The sequence below is a fragment of the Mus musculus genome, chromosome 4 (assembly GCF_000001635.26).
Source record: "Mus musculus strain C57BL/6J chromosome 4, GRCm38.p6 C57BL/6J".
NCBI lineage: Eukaryota > Metazoa > Chordata > Mammalia > Rodentia > Muridae > Mus > Mus musculus.
The window spans coordinates 143,192,150-143,212,769 of record NC_000070.6 but is presented as its reverse complement, the minus strand read 5'-3'; the positions used below and the strand labels follow the sequence as shown (position 1 = coordinate 143,212,769).

Below are 20,620 nucleotides of genomic sequence, written 5' to 3'. Positions count from 1 at the left end.
ACGCGCGGGGTCGGGGTCGGGGTCGGGGGTTGTGGGCGCCGTGCCGACGTCACTTCCGGCCGGAGCCAAGATGGCGGCGGCGCGGCCGCGGGCGCCAGAGCGACGGCGGCGGCTGCGGCTCTGGGCTCGCTGAAGCGTTGGCACGTCGCGCTCTGGTGAGGAGCGGCGGAGCCGGGGAGGGCGGGCGGGCCTCGGGGGAATGTCCCTTGGTGTCAGTGAGGAGTGTGGCCACCGCGGCGGGGGCGACCGGGCCGGGCGCTAAGGGGATTGCGGGGCGGGCTGACGCGCCCCCTTCGAGCTTCCTCCGAACGGCCGGGAACCGGTGGCTGGCGCTGGCGCCGACGCGAGGCGGCGCGAAGGCTCCCGCTCCGCGGCTCTTAAGTCCCCGCGGCCAAGTTTCGGGTCCGTTTGGTGACGGCGCGGCGGACTCGGGGTGCGCGGCTGCGGGGTCGGCGGGGAGCGCACGTGGGCCCCGGGCGGTCCCCATCCGCAGGGCTGCGCTGATCTCTGCTCTTTTGTGTCCCGGGTTGAATGTGCGAGCGCATCTGCAATCCTCGAGTTGGTTCTGTGCCTCGAGCCTTTGTGTTTTTCACCCCCGTATAGTTTCCGTGTGCTATAAACCTGCCAGTGGGCTCCTCGAGTGTCCCCCATCGACCCACTGGTGCATACGTGCATGTGTCACAGGTGTGCGCTAGCATACATAGGACTGGTTTGCGTTCGTCAAAAGATCCATCTACTATGTCTCCGAGGGTGACGAGCGAGACACGAAATAGACCTTAACAGGTCAGTGTTCTTCCACGATCCACGCGTGAAGCACCGGCCAATGGCCTAGCACTTACCGTTAGGTCGGGCCTCGAGCTGGGGAAACAATCCCACAGATCGCCGGGAAGCCCCGTTGCCTCTTACTACCCAGCTGGAATTTACACCTAGAGAAATGGGGTTTCCCTTCACCCCCCGCATTTCATGTATTGAGGATTTGGGTGTATTTGACACGTGAACTGCCTTTTGCCAAGTTCCAGTGCCTTGCCCTTAGGACCCTTTAATGAAACACGGGAATGTTTGTTTCTAGTACACAGTGTCCCCAGAACATGACTAAAATTGTATCTCAAAGTTTTTTTGTTTACTTCGAGGTTATTCTTTAAAGTAATATATACAGCAAAGACAACCTCCCAATGGTTTTTTGTTTGTTTTTTGGTTTTTGTTTTTCTTTTACCTACAATAGCACAGACTACAGTTGGATCATTCTGCCCACGATGATATTGGAAAAGAGGTTTTAGGATATTAAGAGGAGGAACTGAGAGACATTATTCTGTTGTTTTCCTGTTCTATAGAGTTCTGTTTTTGAGATTGCACGCAGCTGCCACCCTCCAAGCTCTCTTTCACACACTTTATTTGATGAAATTTCTTTTTCATGAGCAATCTCGCCATAGCTTTGAAAACCTTCAGAGATCATTTAATAAGCCCCCTTTATTCCAAGCCATGGGAAGAGAGCTGTAAATCCATTGTTGGAAGCAACACTCAGCTGCATTTGGTGTTATTTCAGGGCTCGACCCTTCCCTGCCCCCCCCCCCCAAAAAAAAGCCGTCGATGCATTTACAAAGTTATTAGAACCAGGGACATAATGAGAATGCTCAATGAATGTTCGCTGTTTGTTGATGGAAGACTTGGCTTCGTTGAGGTTTGAGGTGGTTTGTTTTACATTTTCTATGCAGTGCTCGGGATAAGAAGGTGTAACTTTGTAATAATGTATTAGCTCTGTAAGCACAAAACAGCAAAACAGTCGCACTGGAAGACAGTTGGAAAACAGAGGCGCACAAAGAAGGAATAGAAACCGCCTGTAAACTTCCGCCTCCTCAGATAGCCATTGTTAACATTGTAGCAGATTGTCACTAGTCAGTCCCTCATGGTGTGCCTGCTTGTATTTCTTTATTCACATACATTCATTTATAGAAGCATGCACTTCTGTATAATAGTCTATAGAGAATTGATATGTTGTGTATATCGATGAGGCTTGTCTTTCATTATGCTGTTGTGTGTTTCTATGTCTTTAACTGTTCTTCAATTTGATGTTTAATGGCTGATATGTGGATGGGCCATCATTCATTAACCAATCCCACATTGATTTTCAAGGCTTCTAAAGTCTGACATTTCTTTTCATTAATTTTCGGAAGTTTTTTCTCTGTGATGAATTTAAAAATTCTGCAACTATTTAAGATGTGAAAACTGGAAAATCTGCTTTGGTAGTGTCTGATGATACATCTTTTTTTGTTTGTTTGTTTGTTTCAGCTACCTAAGAAGTAACCTCCCTGATTTCTCTGTGGTGTCTGTAGCTCACACATATCTGCACACAGTTCCTTTTGATGATTATTTTATACTGGCTATTTATTTATTAATGGGATTTTTTTTTCTTTTTTCAGAATGCTGATATCTTTTCAACTTTAGATCTGACTTAGACACCTTTCAGGGGTGTGTTAAATCACAGTCTCCAGGGTGGAGAGCACTGTGGAGTATTTGCTATTTTCATGTCTTCTGACTAGTTTCGTGTTAGTTTTAATATATGTAAAGGGGAAAAACCCAACAGCAAATATGCAGCTTTCACTAGCAAACTCCATAGTGGAAGTGTATGTGGGCCTTGAGGGGATACGTCAGACCTGCATGCAGAGAGCATCTGCAGGGAATGCTGCATGTCAGACCTGCATGCAGAGAGCATCTGCAGGGAATGCTGCATGTCAGACCTGCATGCAGAGAGCACCTGCAGAGAATCTTCAGGGAATGCTAGATGCAACCGGGACATCACCAGCTGAGCACCTGCTGAGCACTTCTGCTCCTGCTGACATGCATTTAGGGCTTCATAGTTTGATTGCTGCCTATTAGCAGTCACAGTGCTTGGGATTGGGCCTGGTGTCATGTCCTAGTGCTTGCCTTTTGCAGTTAGAAATTTTTAGTTAGAGCTATAAAAAAATGATTTTCTTAGAGCAGGTCAGGGGAAACTGGAGTCTGTTGGTAGGGATAGCATGGTGAGTTAACAATGTTCCTCGGCCACTCTACTGCTGATGTGTGGGCTGGATTAGTTTTCTTGGGGATGTCACTCTTGTCCATGGTGGAATGCTTAAGCAGCTCCCCTCATCCACCCACAAGTGGCAGTGGTCCCTCCTTTAGTTATGACAAGCTGTGAAGTCACCAGACATTGCCATGGAGGGACAAAATGGAATGATTCTAAACTAGCTCATTAAATGAAACTTCCTTTGTTGGATGGTTGAATCACAGAAGCAGCTGTGGTGTCTCCAAGAACTCTGAGGACAGATGCTATGGGTTAGACCTTGAAGAAGGGAATTGTCTTCCCATCCAAATTTCTTCTAGCTTTTGCTTTTGTGGTTATAGAGTAACTCTCTGTAGTTGAACATTGACGTCCTTTTATGGGAAGAAACATGGCAGTGTGAGGTAGGCTGGAGATTATGACGTTTTCATGACATGGGATCAGCATTCCCAGTATGCAGATTAAATTATTATAAAATTTAAATACATTTGCATAGAGTAGATGCATAATTTAATTATTTGGTCCATGATGCTGAATAGCACAGAAATAACTCTTCCAGAAAATGAGACTTGAAGCAACTCCTTGAAGATTGGCTAAACTGTACTTTTCTAAACTACTTTTTTCCTTCTTTTTTTAAAACAAGCAAACAAAAAAAACCCCAAAAAGAACCAGTTGGGTTTATGCACTAAACTTGTCCTAAGGAAAGAAGGCTTACTTTTGAAATGTTTAGTTTAATGCATCTTCATGGAAAACATGTCATTGAAGTACTTTCTGCTGGGGGAGAAAATATGTCTCCTAATCTTTATTTCTAATTATTCTAAGTAGAGATGGTATTGGCTGTGGTTCCTATCTGTTTGCTTGTTTGTTTGTTTGTTTTGGCTGTGAAATACTATTGAGAATGCACCATTAAATACAACATGTGAAAAAAATCTGCTATTGGAGCCATATTTGGTAACGAGTGGTTTTACTTACAGGAATATCTAAATGATTTCAGTGCAATAAAGGAATGCTTTTCCTTTCTACCTCACCTCCCTGGAGCGTGCACAGAGCCCTTGTGTATAGTAAACCTGGTAATTGCAATGGTATAAGCATGTGTGTGTTCCCTTAATTCCGTGTAGTATTTACTAGTGGCATCTTGGTCCATGTCCTGTTTACACTGTGTTCTTACTTACTAGCCCCTTAGAACATGGGAAAAAAGGTTCACTGAATCTGTCTATATTTTTCAGCTATTTTGGTGAAAAAACAAATTACATGTTAGGCTTTGCTTTGAAAGAGCTGAATTATTTCTTGGCACAGCTTGTCTGAAATGTGTAAAGTTAAGTGGAAATGTTAGCTTGATTGCTGTGGGCAGCCCATCTGGAAATTGGTAAAACCTACATATTTTATATGTACCTACATGTAGTTTTTCTAAGATTTTCTTAAACTCTCATGGGAAATTTAAATGATGCATTCAAAATTTGAAAAGGACTGTGAGATTTCTCCAAACCTGTACATACTTCAGCATGAATCCTGTATATTTTTCAAGACCTTATTCAGACTATGTATGTTAAGCATACAAATGACACTCAGATTGATTTTCTGACTTAAAGACTTTGCCATAATTCAGCAAATGTTGGCTTTAAGATACACTTGCAAGTAGAGGTTTTGAAATGAAGGCTCTTGGGATAAATGTAGATGTGTACTTATGTTAGAAGACATGGAGGCAGTGTTTGCGTATAGCCCTGTGTTACTTAGCAGAACCCTACCTCAGCATACAGAATGACAGGATCATGGGACCACATAGCTCTGTGTGGTGGTGGTGGTGGTGTGTGAGGGGGATGTAGGTAGCATTTCTTCTGACCTCTTAATGTTTGCAAACTGGGGACAAATACTACTTTTGCCTTTCACTGGGGTATTTTGAGCTGACAAGGTAAAGAATATGCAAGCAAGGCCAGCAAGATAGGTTAGTATGTTAAGGCTCTCCAGGATCCAGCAGAAGGAAAGAGAATAACCCAAGATTTGTTCCTTTGACCTGAGATGCCTTCACACACACACACACACACACACACACACACACACACACACACACGTACACGTACTATATGATTTAGGAAATTTTAAAAATGCAAGTAGTTTTTAAAAAAAAATTATTTATTTAATGTGAGTATACTGTAGCTGACTTTAGACACACAGCAGAAGAGTGCATCGGACACTATTACAGATGGTTGCGAGCCACCATGTGGTTGCTGGGAATTGAACTCAGGACCTCTGGAAGAGCAGTCAGTGCTCTTCACCACTGAGCCATCTCTCCAGCCCGCAAGTAGTTTAATATTTTTGAAAAACTAACATTTCCTTAGATATTTCCAGCACAGCAGGTCTTGAGAGAGATTATCTGTTGTTGAGAGAATTGTCCTTAGACCTTGTTAGGATATTTCCCTCTCTGGATATAGTGTGAGGTGACTCCTCCATTCAGTTTCACGATTTCAAGTCCTGCATCTACTTACTATAGACATATTTCTCCTCTTGGCAGTTCTCTTCCTTCAGGTACCCTAGGGAGACTAAAAATGTCTGCATCTCTATCTCTGACCTCCATGCCCTTCTGTGTGGGGACCAGTTTTCCCCTTTGATGGATGTGGCTTTTTTTGGGGATGTTTGCCTTCTGAGCATCAGATGCCAGCATGGATCCCACATGCCACCCCAGTCCCATCCCTGTTCCTGGCTGCTTGCTTTGTAGATGTTTTTATGGCCCTCCTTGGTAGTTACCTTCCATGGTTTAAAACGGCTCTAATTGCTTATTAGCTTGGGGTTCCTTGCTTACATTTTCCTTATATATGAGGCTTTATTTTGTTTAGGGTTTATCCTCAGCCAGAAAGTCTTTGTTGATCCTCCCAGGTGGATAAGACCTTCCTTATGGCTGTCCCAAGCCATTTGTCCTGTAGGTGATGCTGGCTCTGCTTTTCAGCATTCCCACCTCTGACTTAGCCTACAGATGGATCTCCAGGGCTTGGGAGCAGGCAGAGGGCAACACTCTCTGATGAGTTCTATGGTGCTGCTTGTTTTTTTTGTCAATTTGACAGAAGCTAAGGGCATCTGGGAAGAGAGACTCTTAATCAAAAAAGTGCCTCTACCAGGTTGTCCTGCAGGTATGTTTGTGGAACATTTATTTGATTACTGATTGATGTGGGAGGGCCAGTACACTGTGGATAGTGCCAGCCTTGGACAGGTAGTCCAAAATGAGCAAGCCAGTAAATAGCATGCCTCCACAATCTCTGTTTAAGTTCCTGTCCTGACTTTCCTTGGTGATGGACTGTGTGCTGTAAGGTGGAATGAATCTTTTCCTCCCCAAGTTTGGTCATCAGAAAGCAAACTAGGACACTTACCACAAGGTCAAAGTCAGATTTAACCTGAGATCCAAAGGCCCCTAGAACTGTCCCTACCTGTTTTGTTCTTACTTTCTAGACCCTTGCATCGGGGATACTATTTTATTGAAAATAGTGGACCAATATGAAGAGACTTTTTTCATGTTTTTATCATAAATTCCTAGACATTTGCTTTTATGTTGAATTGAGAATTACAAATAAGTTATTTTGAAGAAATGCGTCTTTCTTAAACACAACAACAACAACAACAATGCATTCAAGGGCTTTTTAAAACTGTAGAGCAGTGTATACACTTTGTAAACAGTAGGTACTGTTACTGTGTGTAAGTGGTCTTGAGAACAGTTGTTACACATTTATTGCCTAAATACAAACCTCAGATTATACAAGTTAACTCCCACTCCAAATAAAAAAATCTAGTCACTAAAGTGGTAGGTGAACCTTGTGGTGTCCACGTGGCCAGTACCTTGAGCAAGCACAGTGCCAGTGGTGATGTGTCTGGTGTCGGCTGCAGTTCTCAGCTGTTCACCTATAGTGTAGGGAAGCCCATCACAGGTGTGAGTTATGTCCAAGATGAGCTGTCTTGCATTCTGCAGTATGTTGGACAAATCTGAAGGGCTGCATGTAGTGTTTGAAGCATGACCAAATGAAACTTATGTGGATCATGTTCACCATGTCTGTGTTGCTGTAGGTTTTTTTTTTTTTTTTGCTTTTCAGGAAACGCTTAGGCAAGAATCCTGAATATTTCTCAGAGTCGAACCACAAAAGTAGTGCTGTTTTGGGAACTCTGATGGGAAAAGGTCACTCAAAGTGATCAACTAAATCTTTGTAGGTAACTGTGGAATGAGCATTAACATCACTCCTTGCTTTAGACGTTCTTCTTGAGGCTGGATTTTGAGGATTAGTGAAGAGTTGATTTTACTTCCTTTTCCTCTTTTCTTTCTTTCTTTCTTTTTTTTTTTTTTTTAACTTTTTATTGGTTCTTTGTGAATTTCACACCATGCATCCCAGTCTCCCCATACCCGCTCTTCACCCTGGCAACCTCTCCCCCGCAACAGAGGAAAAAAGTCTGATGGAAGCTGTAGTGTGTCACAGTGTGTCCCACAGTATCCCCCTTGGTCCACACTTCCTTGCTTGCACATGTTCATTGTGATGGCTTGTATGTGGCCTCTAGCTTTTGCTACTCTACTTGATACTGGAGCCCTGCTATTACTCCTGTTGGATATCCTGTTGTTGCCCTGGTCATGGAGATTGTATAGTTTTGGATCTGTAGGATTGGCCCCTTCATGCACTCATCCATGGGATAGATGTTGAGGTGGGCCAATTCAAAGATACAATTCAAAGATACCTGGACAAGTATCCGAGCTGGTTAGCCCACCAGCTCTCCTGCTCTCATGCCCTCATGCCTTTGGGTCTGGGTCACCAGCAACACCTCCTCACCCCCAACCAGGGCCAGCTCTATCCTGCTGCCTGGCGAGATACAGGGCCCACTCTTCTGAGTGCTGCAGTTGGTGAGGGGCATGGTCAGTTCTCCGACTCTCACGACCCTGGGGCCAGCTCTTGTGCCTGTCGTAGATGGCAAGAGATGAAGGAAGAGGGCGGTAATAGATCCCAGGCCTGGTCTCTCCAGTGGCAGAACAGGCTAGGACCCCACCATGGTCCTAGGTGGTATCACCAGCTATTCACATCAGGTATCTTCAGGTCTCTAAATCTGCCTCTCTTCATGTGCCCACATCCTTCTGTTTCTTTTTCTCTTCCCTTTCTCCACCACTTGCTTCTCTTGGTGGTGCCTGGGCTCTCTGAGTGTCTAGGGTTAGCTCAGGAGTGCCTGACTTATGAATTATAGTGTTGGACAGGGGTCATGTTGGGCATGGTGTCATCCCCCCTACCTCCAGGCCTGTGCAGTGCCCAACTGGTGGTTGTTCAAGGCTAGATCCCTGTCCAGGCCCCATGGCGCCGGTCTGGCGATCATCTCAGGTTTGTTCCTTGCTCTGCCTGCCTGACTCCATGCCCAGTGACCTCAAGTGATCACATGTGAGGGATCTGGGGCTCATTACCACCCAGGGCCTCAGACCCAGGGCAGGGTTTTTCTAGTCACTGGCTTGCTCTGTGTCCTGGGAGCCATCAAGGCCTGTGCAGTGCTAGACCGGTGGTCCTCTCAGGTTTGCCTTTCTTCAAGGAATTTTAGGCTACTAATCATTTAGATATTCATCAGTCAGAACACTGAGCATAGACATAGCTTCTGTCCTCTCTGCCACCCAACGCGTATAGGACATGGCAGCCACAACTGCAGTGCTTCTAGAAAAGGCAGGCTCTTCCTTTTCTATTAACGGATGCTAGGAACTCTTCTTCCCCTTGCAGTGCTGGGGATCGAACTCATTATTTCATACTTCTTAGGTAAGTACTCTCCCACCGAGCTCCATCCCCAGCTTGGGAGTAATGTTTTATGAAGAATTTCCCATTAATTGTTTTTATATTGATTGATGGATTGATTGTGTGTGTGTACGCGCATGTGTGTGCATGTGCATGTTTGCACTCATAGGTGCATTCAAGTGGGTGCATGTGCACTGTGGCACTGTATCAGCACTGGATTGTAGGCATGTGCACTGTGACACTGTATCAGCACTGGATTGTAGGCATGTGCACTGTGACACTGTATCAGCACTGGATTGTAGGCATGTGCACTGTGACACTGTATCAGCACTGGATTATAGGCATGTTCACTGTGGCACTGTATTGGCACTGGATTGTAGGCATGTGCACTGTGGCACTGTATTGGCACTGGGTTGTAGGCATGTGCACTGTGACACTGTATCGGCACTGGATTGTAGGCATGTGCACTGTGGCACTGTATCAGCACTGGATTGTAGGCATGTGCACTGTGGCACTGTATCGGCACTGGATTGTAGGCATGTGCACTGTGGCACTGTATCAGCACTGGATTGTATGCATGTGCACTGTGGCACTGTATCAGCACTGGATTGTATGTGTGTGCACTGTGGCACTGGGCTTTTGTTTTTTCTTTTTAAACAAGGGTGATTGAGTTCAGGTCCCCATGCTTATGCAGCAACAAGCACTTTATCGATTGAGTGATCCCCAGCCCATTTTGTTTTCAGGTAGTGGTTCTCAGCTTTGTCAGTGTGTGGTCCTTTACAACAGTTTAGTGTTGCAGTGACCCCAGCCATAAAATTGTTTGCTGCATTCCATAATTGTAATTGTAATTTAATATCTGTATTTTCCATTGGTCTTAGGTGACCTCTGTGAAAGGGTTATTCAACCCTCAAGGGGTCGTGACCCACAGGTCAAGAACCATTGTTTTAAAGTTAGAAAAAAATTCCATTTGGTTGGAAAACCCCTGGGTGCCCGCAGTCTAAGTGCAGATTTATAGTACTTTCCTATGATATCAGCTGGTCTCCTACTGGACATTTTAATATGATGGTGTTTAATTGCTTAAGGCCCTCTAGAGCCATGGGCTGTTGACCTCAGAGCTCTGTAACATATATAGTAATTGTCTACTTGGTGGTACACGTGTGGCAGGAATGACTTTTAGGCCAGAGAGATAGCTTAGCAAGTAAGGGCATTTGCCATTATCTTGGGCAACAAAAGTTTGGTTCCTGGAACTTTATGGAAGGAGAGAATCAACTGACTCTTGCAGGTTGTCCTCTGACCCCTACACACGCATAGTGGCAAACACATATTTACATACATATACACATGCATACAATAAATTAATGTAATTTTAAAATAACAGTTTGAAGTTAATTACAGTATTTTTCAAATAAGAACAAGAGATCTAAGCTGGTCTTAAAAATAGCTGAGTGATTTATGGTTGAATATATTAAATATTTTCATCATTCTTCCTTTCTCCTAGACATAAACTGGTACTTTAAAAATAATTGCTTTTCCCTTAGCTTTGTAAAAGTCCCAAGTTTGCACATGTGCACAAAGACAGCATAACCAGCCACATCTGTTTGGTTTGTGCTAGTGTGTCTTCCCCTAGATTGGTCTAATTTCAGAGGATGGTGAGTGGATGGTGACTGTGCACACCCAGGGTCAAGATAGCCACTCAGCTCCATTGTCAGGTCTTTGGAGCATCTTTTTAGTTGTTCAGATTGTTTTGATACTGAGAACTGAGTCGTTTTTCATTGTTTTTTTGGTACTGACCTTCAGTAATCAAGTCACCCTTATATTAACAGGTTAATATTGGTAAGGATGATTGTTGCAGAATTTGAAAACAATATCTTTGAAAAGGACAGCTGAATGCTGCCAAGTTCCCAGACTTTGCCTAGCATGGCAAAAGCTCTGGGTTTTCTCCCTAGCACTATAAACTACTAATGGCAGTACACTCCTGTAATCCCAACACTCAGAAGTCAGAGTTAGGGGGATCAGAACTGTTAGCATAGGTTAGACACTATTTAAAAAAAAAAGATTGCTGGAGAAAAGGGTTAGTGATCAAGATCACTTATTGCATTTGGAGAGGACCCAGATTTGGCTTACAGCCACCCCTAACTCCAATTTTAAGGGATCTGACACTTTTCTAATCTCTGTGAACACCAGACACCTACATGGTATATACATACGTTCAGACAGAACACCCGTATACATAGAATGAAATAAGTATATCTAAAAAGAGTAAGTGTGTGCATGTGGTTAGAACTTTAGAAACCTATGGTGGTGTTGAAGCTTGTGCCATTTCAAGCTTCTATGCTATTTGTGAACAACTGATGACTGAGATTGACAGGTTCAAAGCTTATGTATCTGCTTACTGTTCCCTTTCTACCTATTTTCAGTATTTGCTAGTAAATAGAAAATCAGAAGCACTGAATTTTTAGTATTAAAAAAGAATTTGATGCCCTGGAGAGATGGCTCAGCAGTTAAGCGCACTTGTTCTTGCAAAGGACTGGAGTTTGGTTCCCAGTACTCACATGGTGCTCACAACCATCTGTAACTATACTTGTAGGCAATCCGGTGCCTGCTTCTGACCTCTGTGGGTGCCAGGCAGTCATGTGGCAGTCATACATTGCATTCAGGTGAAACAGTCTCACATATAAGTAAATCTTTTTTTTTAAAAGATTTTATTTATTATTATATGTAAGTACACTGTAGCTGACTTCAGACTCACGAGAAGAGGACATCAGATCTCATTACTGGTGATTGTAAGCCACCATGTGGTTGCTGGGATTTGAACTCAGGACCTTTGGAGGAGCAGTCAGTGCTCTTAACCACTGAGCCAACCAGCCCCCATAAGTAAATCTTAAAAAAATTATAAAAAGCATTTGCTGGAATGGTTTTGATGATCTGTGTGAGAAGATTCTTCTCTGTCCTGATAGGATCCATTGCGGATCTCTTGTGGATTACTTTGGCTTTGAGATGCCATACACTAGCTAAGTGGGAATGTGAAAGTGATGCTGTCTTAGCCAGTGTTAACTCAGAGTACCGCCAGGGCCTTAGGGCTTGTGAGCAGTGCTGGTGGACCCTTAAGAAGGATACTTCAGAATAGTGTTTGCAGTGTGTCATTGCTATAGGTAGCACATGTGATGTTATTATACTAGTCACGTGATTATTCTGAGCCCCTGAGCGTGTGTTTAGGAAGGTATTTAGTTTTTTGGGTTTTTTTGTTTGTTTGTTTGTTTTGTTTTCAGTTGTGAAAATGATTGAGGCACTGCTGGCATTGATGGCCTAGGGTAGTGCTAAATGCCCATAATGAAAGACACAGTCTCAGGCTAGGAGCTGTTCAGTTCAGTACAGTTTCCCGTTGTTTTTGTTGTTGGTGTTGGTGTTACAGATAGGGTCTTGCTAGGTTGTTCTAGCTTGTCTTGAACTCCTAGACTCAAGGGTGATCTTGCTATCCTGAGTAGCTAGGGTGACAGGCACACACTACCATACATGGCTTTACTTTAGCATACTTTAAAGGAAGACTGGGGAGATGCCTCCGTGGATAAAAAGCACTTTCTGCAAAAGTGTAAGGGCTGGAGTTCAGATTCCCAGCACCAATATAAAAATAGTGGCTCGCCTCTCTGTAATCTCAGCCCTCAGGAAGTGCTCGCAGGATCCCAGGGCAGGCCAGATACTTAGACTAGCTGATTTACCAAGTTCTGGGCCCAGTGAGAAATCCTCACTCAGTAAATAAAGTGGAGAGCCACTAAGGAAGGCATCATATGTCAACCTGTTGACCTCCATGTGTGTGTTCACACAAGTTTATAGACACTTACATACTGGTGTGCTCCTCACATGTGAACATGTGTGTGCACATGCTTGTATATACTATGCATGTACACATGCTAAAAAATCAGCTAAGAACTATTGGTTTTGTAATAATTCTGTTATTTGGAAATATTTTTTTAAAGGTAGATTTATTTATTGTATTTGTGAATATTTATGTATGGGTGCATGAGTACCCCCTCCCCCTCCCCCTGTGTGTGTCTATGTGTGTATCTGTGTCTGTGTGTCTGTGTAGGTCAAAACAACTGAGAGAATTGGTTCTTTCTATTCACTTGTGTTCTGGGGATTGAACTCAGGCTATCAGGCTTGGCAGCAAGTGCCCTTACCTACAAAGATGAGTTTTCTAATGGTTAGGATTAGAAGTAACAGAGAAGAGGGTCCAGTAAACATGACTATGTAGTGAACTTTTAAAAGAAAGTGTGGGGCTGGAGAGATGGCTCAGGGGTTAAGTAAGAACACTGACAGCTTTTCCAGAGGTCCTGAGTTCAATTCCCAGCAACCACATGGTGGCTCACAACCATCTGTAATGGGATCCAATACCCTGTTCTGGTGTGTCTGAAGACAGCTATAGTGTACTCATTTAAAAAGAAATATTTTTTTAAAAAAGTGAGCCAGGTAGTGGTGGCGTACGTCTTTAATCCCAGTACTTGAGAGGCAGAGGCAGGCAGATTTCTGAGTTTGAGGTCAGCCTGGTCTACAGAGTGAATTCCAGGACAGCCAGGGCTACACAGAAACCCTGTCTCGAAAAACAAAACAAAACAAAACAAACAAAAAAACAACAACAACAACAAAAAAAGTGAAAGTATAAGCCAGTGGTGTGGTGTGGTGGTACACACGTTTAGCCCCAGCACTTGGGACGTCCAGGACTAACTCTGTCTTGAAAAACCAAAAAAAAAAAAAAAAAAAAAAAAAAAAAAAAAAAAAAAGGAAGGAAGAAAGAAAGAGAAGCAAAGAAAAGAGGAAAGAAAAGGTTAAGATCCTTATTTTTTCCAACAAGAAATGATGAATGGGTTTTTGTTTGGACATGGAGGGGGAGGTATAGGAAGTCTTAGACTGTGCTTCATCGTGTACCAACTCATATTACACGGTAGGTTTTTTTTAAATTAGAAAAAAAATTGCCATTTATTAAGCTAAATGCATCAAAAAGAAATGTTTTAAACACTGTACTGTTTTATCTGTCCAGTGTCAGATAGCAGATAATTCTGCTATTTGAATTGTGCCTGTGGGTTAACAACTACAAAGGGTAAGGAAAGGAAAGAAGACAAATGTGAAATAAAGAGGGGAAACCAACTGCAACCCAGACACAAGGGGAGGGCAGCACCCCTGCAAGCAGCAGCCACATTCTCCCTTCTGGGAACGGAACGTGGGGACCCAGGTTCATCTCCACTTGCTTTTTCTTTCCTAACTCATCTCTAACCAGGCAGCTAAAGTTACAGGCTCGTTGGTAAACTTATCCAGGACCCAGTCACTTCTTCCTTCTTTTTCACCATGCCATAACCAGCACTCTGCACTGTCTTTGCCCCTGACACTGCCACCTGCAAGTAGTGACCACCTTGGTGTAGACTTCGAGCTCATATTCTGGAGTCTCTTGTGTTCTTCCTCTTTCTTCCCACACCTTCTCAGGTCCCAGCTCTTCTTCCTGTCTCCAGAGCAGCTTGTTGGATTGGCAGCAGTTGCCTGTGTGGGGACAGGCAGATTGTGATGCAGACCTTTCTCTGCTTTTCTGTATAGCACTTTCTCCACATTTCAGGTATTTGCTCATTGCGGGCCCCTTCTCTAGAGGTCAGGGAACTTCCTGTTTGTGGCCCACTAGTGCTCAGGATGGAAGGAGTAGTGCGCAGGTGAAGGGCCACTTACCTGCTTGTGTGGAACTAAGTGCTGTCTAATTTCTGGAATGTAAACTAAAGCCCATTAAGGTCATTCATTGCCATGACTTCTCTTGATTGACGAAGTGCAATGTTCAGAACTGATAACTATATATGACAGGAAGTTGTCAGTTGTTGCTGATGCTGCAGGCTGCGCAGGAGGAGTTGGGGCAGGTGTTGTCACTGCTAAGGTTTTGTGTGTGTGTGTGTTGACAAAAACATCTGTGGATTGTGGTGACAGTTGCACTACTCTATAAGTATGGCAAATACTCTCTTTAAGATTTATGGCTCCGTGGTTAAGAGCACTAACTGCTCTTCCAGAGGTTCCAGCAACCACGTGGTGGCTCACAACCATCTGTAATGGGATCCAATGCCCTCTTCTGGGGTGTCTGAAGACAGCTACAGTGTACTCATATACATAAACTAAATCTTTTTTAAAAATTTATTTCATTTTATGTGGATGATGAGTGTTTTGCCTGCATGTATGTCTATGTACATATATACATGTATGTGTATGTGCATGTCTGGTTGTCTACAGAGGTCAGAAGAGGGTATTGAATTTCTTAGATCTGGAGTTATAGAAGGTTGTGAGCCACTTTTAGGTATAGGGAATGGAACCTGAATCTTTTGCAAGAGCAACAAGTGAGCCATCATCTCTCAGTCCATAAATACTCTTGAACTGTACATTTCAATGGAGTCAGTCACATGACACGGGAATAGCCCAGGAAATCTGTTAAATTACAGCAGCATAAACCCAAACAAAATCAAACAGCAGCACCACACAATTAACTAATAGCAGGAAGCAGGTTTGTACACAATGGCCAGGTTTTCTAATTCTGCCTGAAGCTGAAGACGCCAATGCTTCCCTCAGAACAAAGGAAGCGTGTGAAGATGGCACAGGCCTGCTGTCCCTGGAAGAAGCTTCATTTGTGATAGTTACAGTGATGCTGTTGAGTCTTAGGAGAATGAAAAGTGACACTAAGGAAAATGGCACAGGTGTCTTACCTTCCAATATCTCTCAGCAAAATACTGTAGTTGGTGGTAGTATTTTTCTCATTTTTCAAAGAAGTTCCCATGGCAGAATTTATAAACTCATATGTAAAAGCTTGAAGAAGGTAACAGAAAACTGGAGCCTAAGATGTCACACAGTCCTAGAGGAACTGATAGTAGCCAGTGACCTCAGGTATGCATATCTAAGAGACCATGGGCCTTAGGACTTCTTCATACCCCAGAGCCACATTCAAATAGGATAACAGATTAAGTCTCAGGCTATAGGGGCAGTTGTGTTTACTGCATTATACATATCCTAGGGAAGGTCTTATTGAATATCTATGAGAAAGATGTTTAAGTTACCTTCACATTTTATCTATTGAATATAACCAGAACTGACCCATGTAACAAGATGGCATGCTGTGGAATACATTCCTCGGGCACAGTAAACATAAAACTTAGTTCAGATGAGCATGTCCAGATTTAACTATAAGACCTTGCTTGTTAAAAGCCATCCATGAGCCGGGCGTGGTGGCGCACGCCTTTAATCCCAGCACTCGGGAGGCAGAGGCAGGCGGATTTCTGAGTTCGAGGCCAGCCTGGTCTACAAAGTGAGTTCCAGGATAGCCAGGACTACACAGAGAAACCCTGTCTCAAAAACACCAAAAAAAAAAAAAAAAAAAAAAAAAGCCATCCATGATGGTTCCCAACAGCTCAGGGAAGAACAGAAAGGCAACTCCCCTTAGAACTAGCTAAGAACACAGCTTATCAAAGCACTGTTCCTTCTTACCCTTCCCGTCTAAAATGTGTATCATTATATCACACGCCCCTGCGTTATTTATAGTCACATCGGACAGTTACCCTGTAGGCGATGTCTCCTAGATCAAGGAAGTAATGTAATTGGACAGGGAAAAATCCTGTGTCTTGGTCTCTTATACTTCATGGTATGTTTATATGTGCTTACTGGAGACATTTACAGTGCTACAGTGGAGAGTCTACTGAATAGTTATAATTTGTATATAAGAATCATAAATTCACTTAAAACATGTTGTAGCTTTACATTTTTTAATTATTTTTTTAATTCTTAATTAAATTAATTTATTTTTATTTTTTGGATGCTGTCTCATGTAACTCAGGATAACCTTGAACTCTTGATTTAACTTTTTAAATGCTGGGATTACAGGTATGAACCATCATGCCTATAATGGCATATATTATATAGAAACAACTGTATCAACTTTAAAAAAAAATATATATATATATATATATATATATATATATATATATATACACACACACACAGCTTATCAAAGCACTGTTCCTTCTTACCCTTCCCGTCTAAAATGTGTATCATTATATCACACGCCCCTGCGTTATTTATAGTCACATCGGACAGTTACCCTGTAGGCGATGTATATATATACACACACACACACATATATGTATATGAACACACACACACACACACACACACACACACACACATATGTGCTTTCTGCATGTGCACCTGTGTGCCAGAAGAGGACATTAGATCCCATTATACATGGTTGTGAGCCACCATGTGGTTGCTAGGAATGTAACCCAGGTCCTCTGGGAGAGTAGTCGATGCTCTTAACCACTGAGCCATCTCTCCAGCCCTGCATTGACTTTAAAGATAACAGTGCTACATAGCTCAGGCTGACCTTAAACTCTGAATCTTCCTGTCTCTAAGCGCTGGAATCACAATGTGACACCATACCTCTCTAGTAGATTATTATTTAGAAATGGATACAGTGACATAAGTGACTTAAGGGAATGTTCTGACAATGTATCATGGGCAGTTTTGTTTCTGCATGTCAGTATGTACTGGTACACCATTGCTGAGACCAGTGCTACACCACGACACAACAAAACAATCTCATAGGCTCCTCACTGTATATGTGGTCAGTGGTTGATTGCATTATTGTTATGAGGTATATGACTGTATGCCATATGTATTTACAAGAACTTTCGTTGTCATGTCTGACTATGTCAAACGTAACACTCTAGAGATATAATTGTAGCTCTTTCCAGACCTTTTTAAAAAAGCCTTTGCATGGTACTGTCTGCTTTTTATTCTTCCCTTTGAAGAGAATTCCATGTAGTCAATCCACCTTACTGCTTCAGGAGCTTGAAAAACAGAGTAATGGAGTCTAATTGTGTTTGCATGTAGCAAATACTGAAAGCAAAAGAAGGTTATCTTCATTGCACACCACTTACTCCCTCCTTCAGGCTTTGTGTTTCTGACTATTAACACAGCTAATTGATTTCTCCTAAGGAGTGATATAATTCTTAATAAAAAAAATATGTCATCCTGATGATACTGCTTTGATGATAGAGTACACTGAAATCCTAGTAAGGTTTAGCGAGAAGGGCATTTATCTATTGTTATAATGAATCTGAGACGTTAGTTGTCAGTGTGGACTGAGCTTAACTGGCATGGATTATGAATAGCCCTTGCAGCACATTCTGTAGTTCATATGTGGTTTTAAATCACTGTAAACTTATAGGCAGGTGAATATTACAATTGTCTGTTTTTCTTTTTAGGGCTCATGTAATCAAAGAAGTTTCTTTGTTGTGTGTATCTTTACAGAACACAACAGGAATTGAAAATGCATCAGGTGAGTTTAAAAATAAAAATTTATACAAATTCATGACCTAGATGTTAGGTAAGCTATTGATTTTTAAAGATAGCAACACAGGCACACTCCTTCATTCGTTCCTCCTGTATGTTTGCTTTTGTTTCCTAACACCGTTACCCCCCTGCCTTTGTTTGCGTAGTGTGAGTTGTGTGTGGTGTAGCATGCGCATTACTTGAAGTGTGTTGGTGTTTCTTTGGATCCTGAGGGAGACTAACTCAGGAACTTTAGCTCAGATTTCCTTTGTTAACTCCTCTTTTGCCGCACTTAGAATTAGGGTTTTTGTGTTTGTTTGTTTGTTACATATCAATCTTTTGTTCTCTGAACTTTTTATTTTGTAATTTACTGAGATTAAAAATCAATTTTAGAGACACTAATGCTCAAACAAACTTTCAAGTATCTTGTTCTTGAAAGTTCTTTGTATAAAGCACAGAATGCAGATACTGAAATGTAAGATGTTTTCTTTTGCAGGAGGATGTGTGTTTACCAGGAGATTAAACTATTCTGCTATGGGATATTTCTGTAACGTAGCCTCAGTGGTATTAGCTATGTGATTTTAATGCATTCTAGAGCAATTTTCTTATTTTTTGTCTCATTCTCATAGTTACAGACATGGATGTCAGAAACAATCTCCTAAAAGTTTTTGTAAGCATGCCTTGAATCCCAGCATTTGGGAGGTAGAGGCAGTTAGGTCTCTGTGAATTTGAGGCTAGCCTGGTGTACAGGGCTAGTTCCAGGACAACCAGAGCTACAGAATAGAGAGACCCTGTCTCAAAAAAACCAAACCAACCAAACAAATAAACAAACAAAAAAAGAAATCCAATATGGATGTCAGAAACATTATCCTAAAATTTTTTATAAGCAAATTTTTAAAAGATGTGAAAAATAAAAATATAAAGTGTATATATATATATATATATATATATATATATATATTACTTCATAGCTTAAACCATTTAAGACTTGAAAACATTTTGTATCTTATCAATTGAAACTTTAGATACTTAAAAAAAAATCATTTCCAGGTGTTTCTAACTAGAAAGCCCAAGCATAATTCCATGAGGTGATGAAGTTTAATAAATTCTGTCCCATGTTGCGTTGAGAGAGATGAATTGTTGGAGTGGGTCATTTTGATTTCTTTTCATTGCTTTCATTATCAATGATAAGTTTATTTTAATACACAGGACTGTATGTACCTCATAAACAGGAATCTGGCGAGCACATGGGCACATGGTCTCCATTACAGTAATAGGTGAAGATTTACTGACGTGCTTTTGAAGGCAGCTTATAGTTGAAATGGTGAGCAGTTAGGAAAAAAGCAGAATGTGTTTTTGGGGATCATCCATCAGAGGTATATTTATGTATGCATTTCATTTATTTTCCTAACTTAAGATTGATTCTTAATGTGAACCTGGTCATCAGCTTTGGCTTTTCAGCGTCTGGGGCTCGTTAGAGGAGTCAGTTCTGGGCGGAGTGATGGTGACTTCCCAAAGTGGAATTTGAATGCAGACTTTGTTCTTGGTGTGGTATTCTGTGCTCATTTATCTGAGGAGCTGACGGTAAGCTTAGGCTTAACTGTCCATTGATTCTCATGTCCTACTGAGTCTATACGAACCAAGTGTGTTTAGACTTTATTAGTTTCTGATATTTTATACTTCTGCTTTAACGTACATCCCAGTTGTGTCAAACAAAAAGTGTGCATGCTATTTCAGGAGAGGTGTCATACTAACCCTTGCAGCTTTTGGCTCTCTAGCAATCTCATGTTACCTGTGACAAGGCTTAGTCTTAGATTTGTGCAGGGCTTCCTTTGACGCCAAGGATCAGGAGGAAAGTAAGTGCTCTAACAAGCAGCGCATGTCTGACTCGTGTGTGATTGAAATGCTCTGACAATAAGGAAAGTTTTATTTTGAATATAAGACTGTTTAACTTTTTCTGACTAAAACTTTTAGTACTTTCAAATTTCTTTATTAAATTGGAACACTACATTCATCCACAATTGTTCTTGTAATTAAAAAAATTCAGAGTAGTTTATAGTTTTGTTCCTGCACTTATCACTCTTGTTGTCAGTCAGATTGTACTAAAAATTTCTAAATAACTACATGACACAATTCGGGTAGAAAAAGTTTGAACTTGAGTAAAACTAACTTATAATTAAAATCGTGAAGTTATTCTTGGTTGGGTGGAATTTTCTCTCCAGGAAATGATTAGCATCTCTCGGTTGCGGCTTAGCAGGTAGCGCTGTCCTATGATGGCTGTGGTCTCTGAGACACTAGCACAGACTCTTTTCTTTCCCATGAATGAGCCAGTTGAGGCACGGGGATGATCTGGGTCGGGTCATGTTGCTTATGAGAATCCTCTAGGAGGGGTGATAGCTCTCAAAGCATGCCCGTGTTGAACACACCCCTCTTCTGTGTGGGCGTGTCCCAAGTTCCCCCTCCAGAGGTAGCTTGTTAGGCTCTCCCTCTGCAGCCATTTCTGGGGCTCCATACACCC

At 42.1% G+C, this 20,620-nt stretch overlaps 1 protein-coding gene and 1 non-coding gene across 12 annotated transcripts in view; one reads left to right on the top strand and one right to left on the bottom strand.

Moving 5' to 3' along the window:
* Prdm2 (PR domain containing 2, with ZNF domain) overlaps nt 1-20,620 on the top strand; it is a 105,379-nt gene continuing 84,759 nt past the window's right edge. For 2 of the 11 annotated variants that reach the window (XM_011250175.3, XM_030253092.1), the window contains exons 1-2: nt 46-155; nt 18,036-18,109. In XM_011250175.3, coding sequence (XP_011248477.1) covers nt 18,101-18,109 — 9 coding nt within the window. In that variant the 5' untranslated portion in view covers nt 46-155; nt 18,036-18,100. Of the gene's footprint in view, nt 156-8,754; nt 8,791-18,035; nt 18,110-20,620 lie in introns of all 11 variants that reach the window. The other 9 variants (XM_030253089.1, XM_030253088.1, NM_001081355.3 and 6 more) reach the window with 7 other exon arrangements.
* Nucleotides 8,574-8,705, bottom strand: Gm22039. Its single transcript, XR_003955525.1, has one exon. It is a non-coding gene; the product is annotated as a small nucleolar RNA SNORA17 (small nucleolar RNA).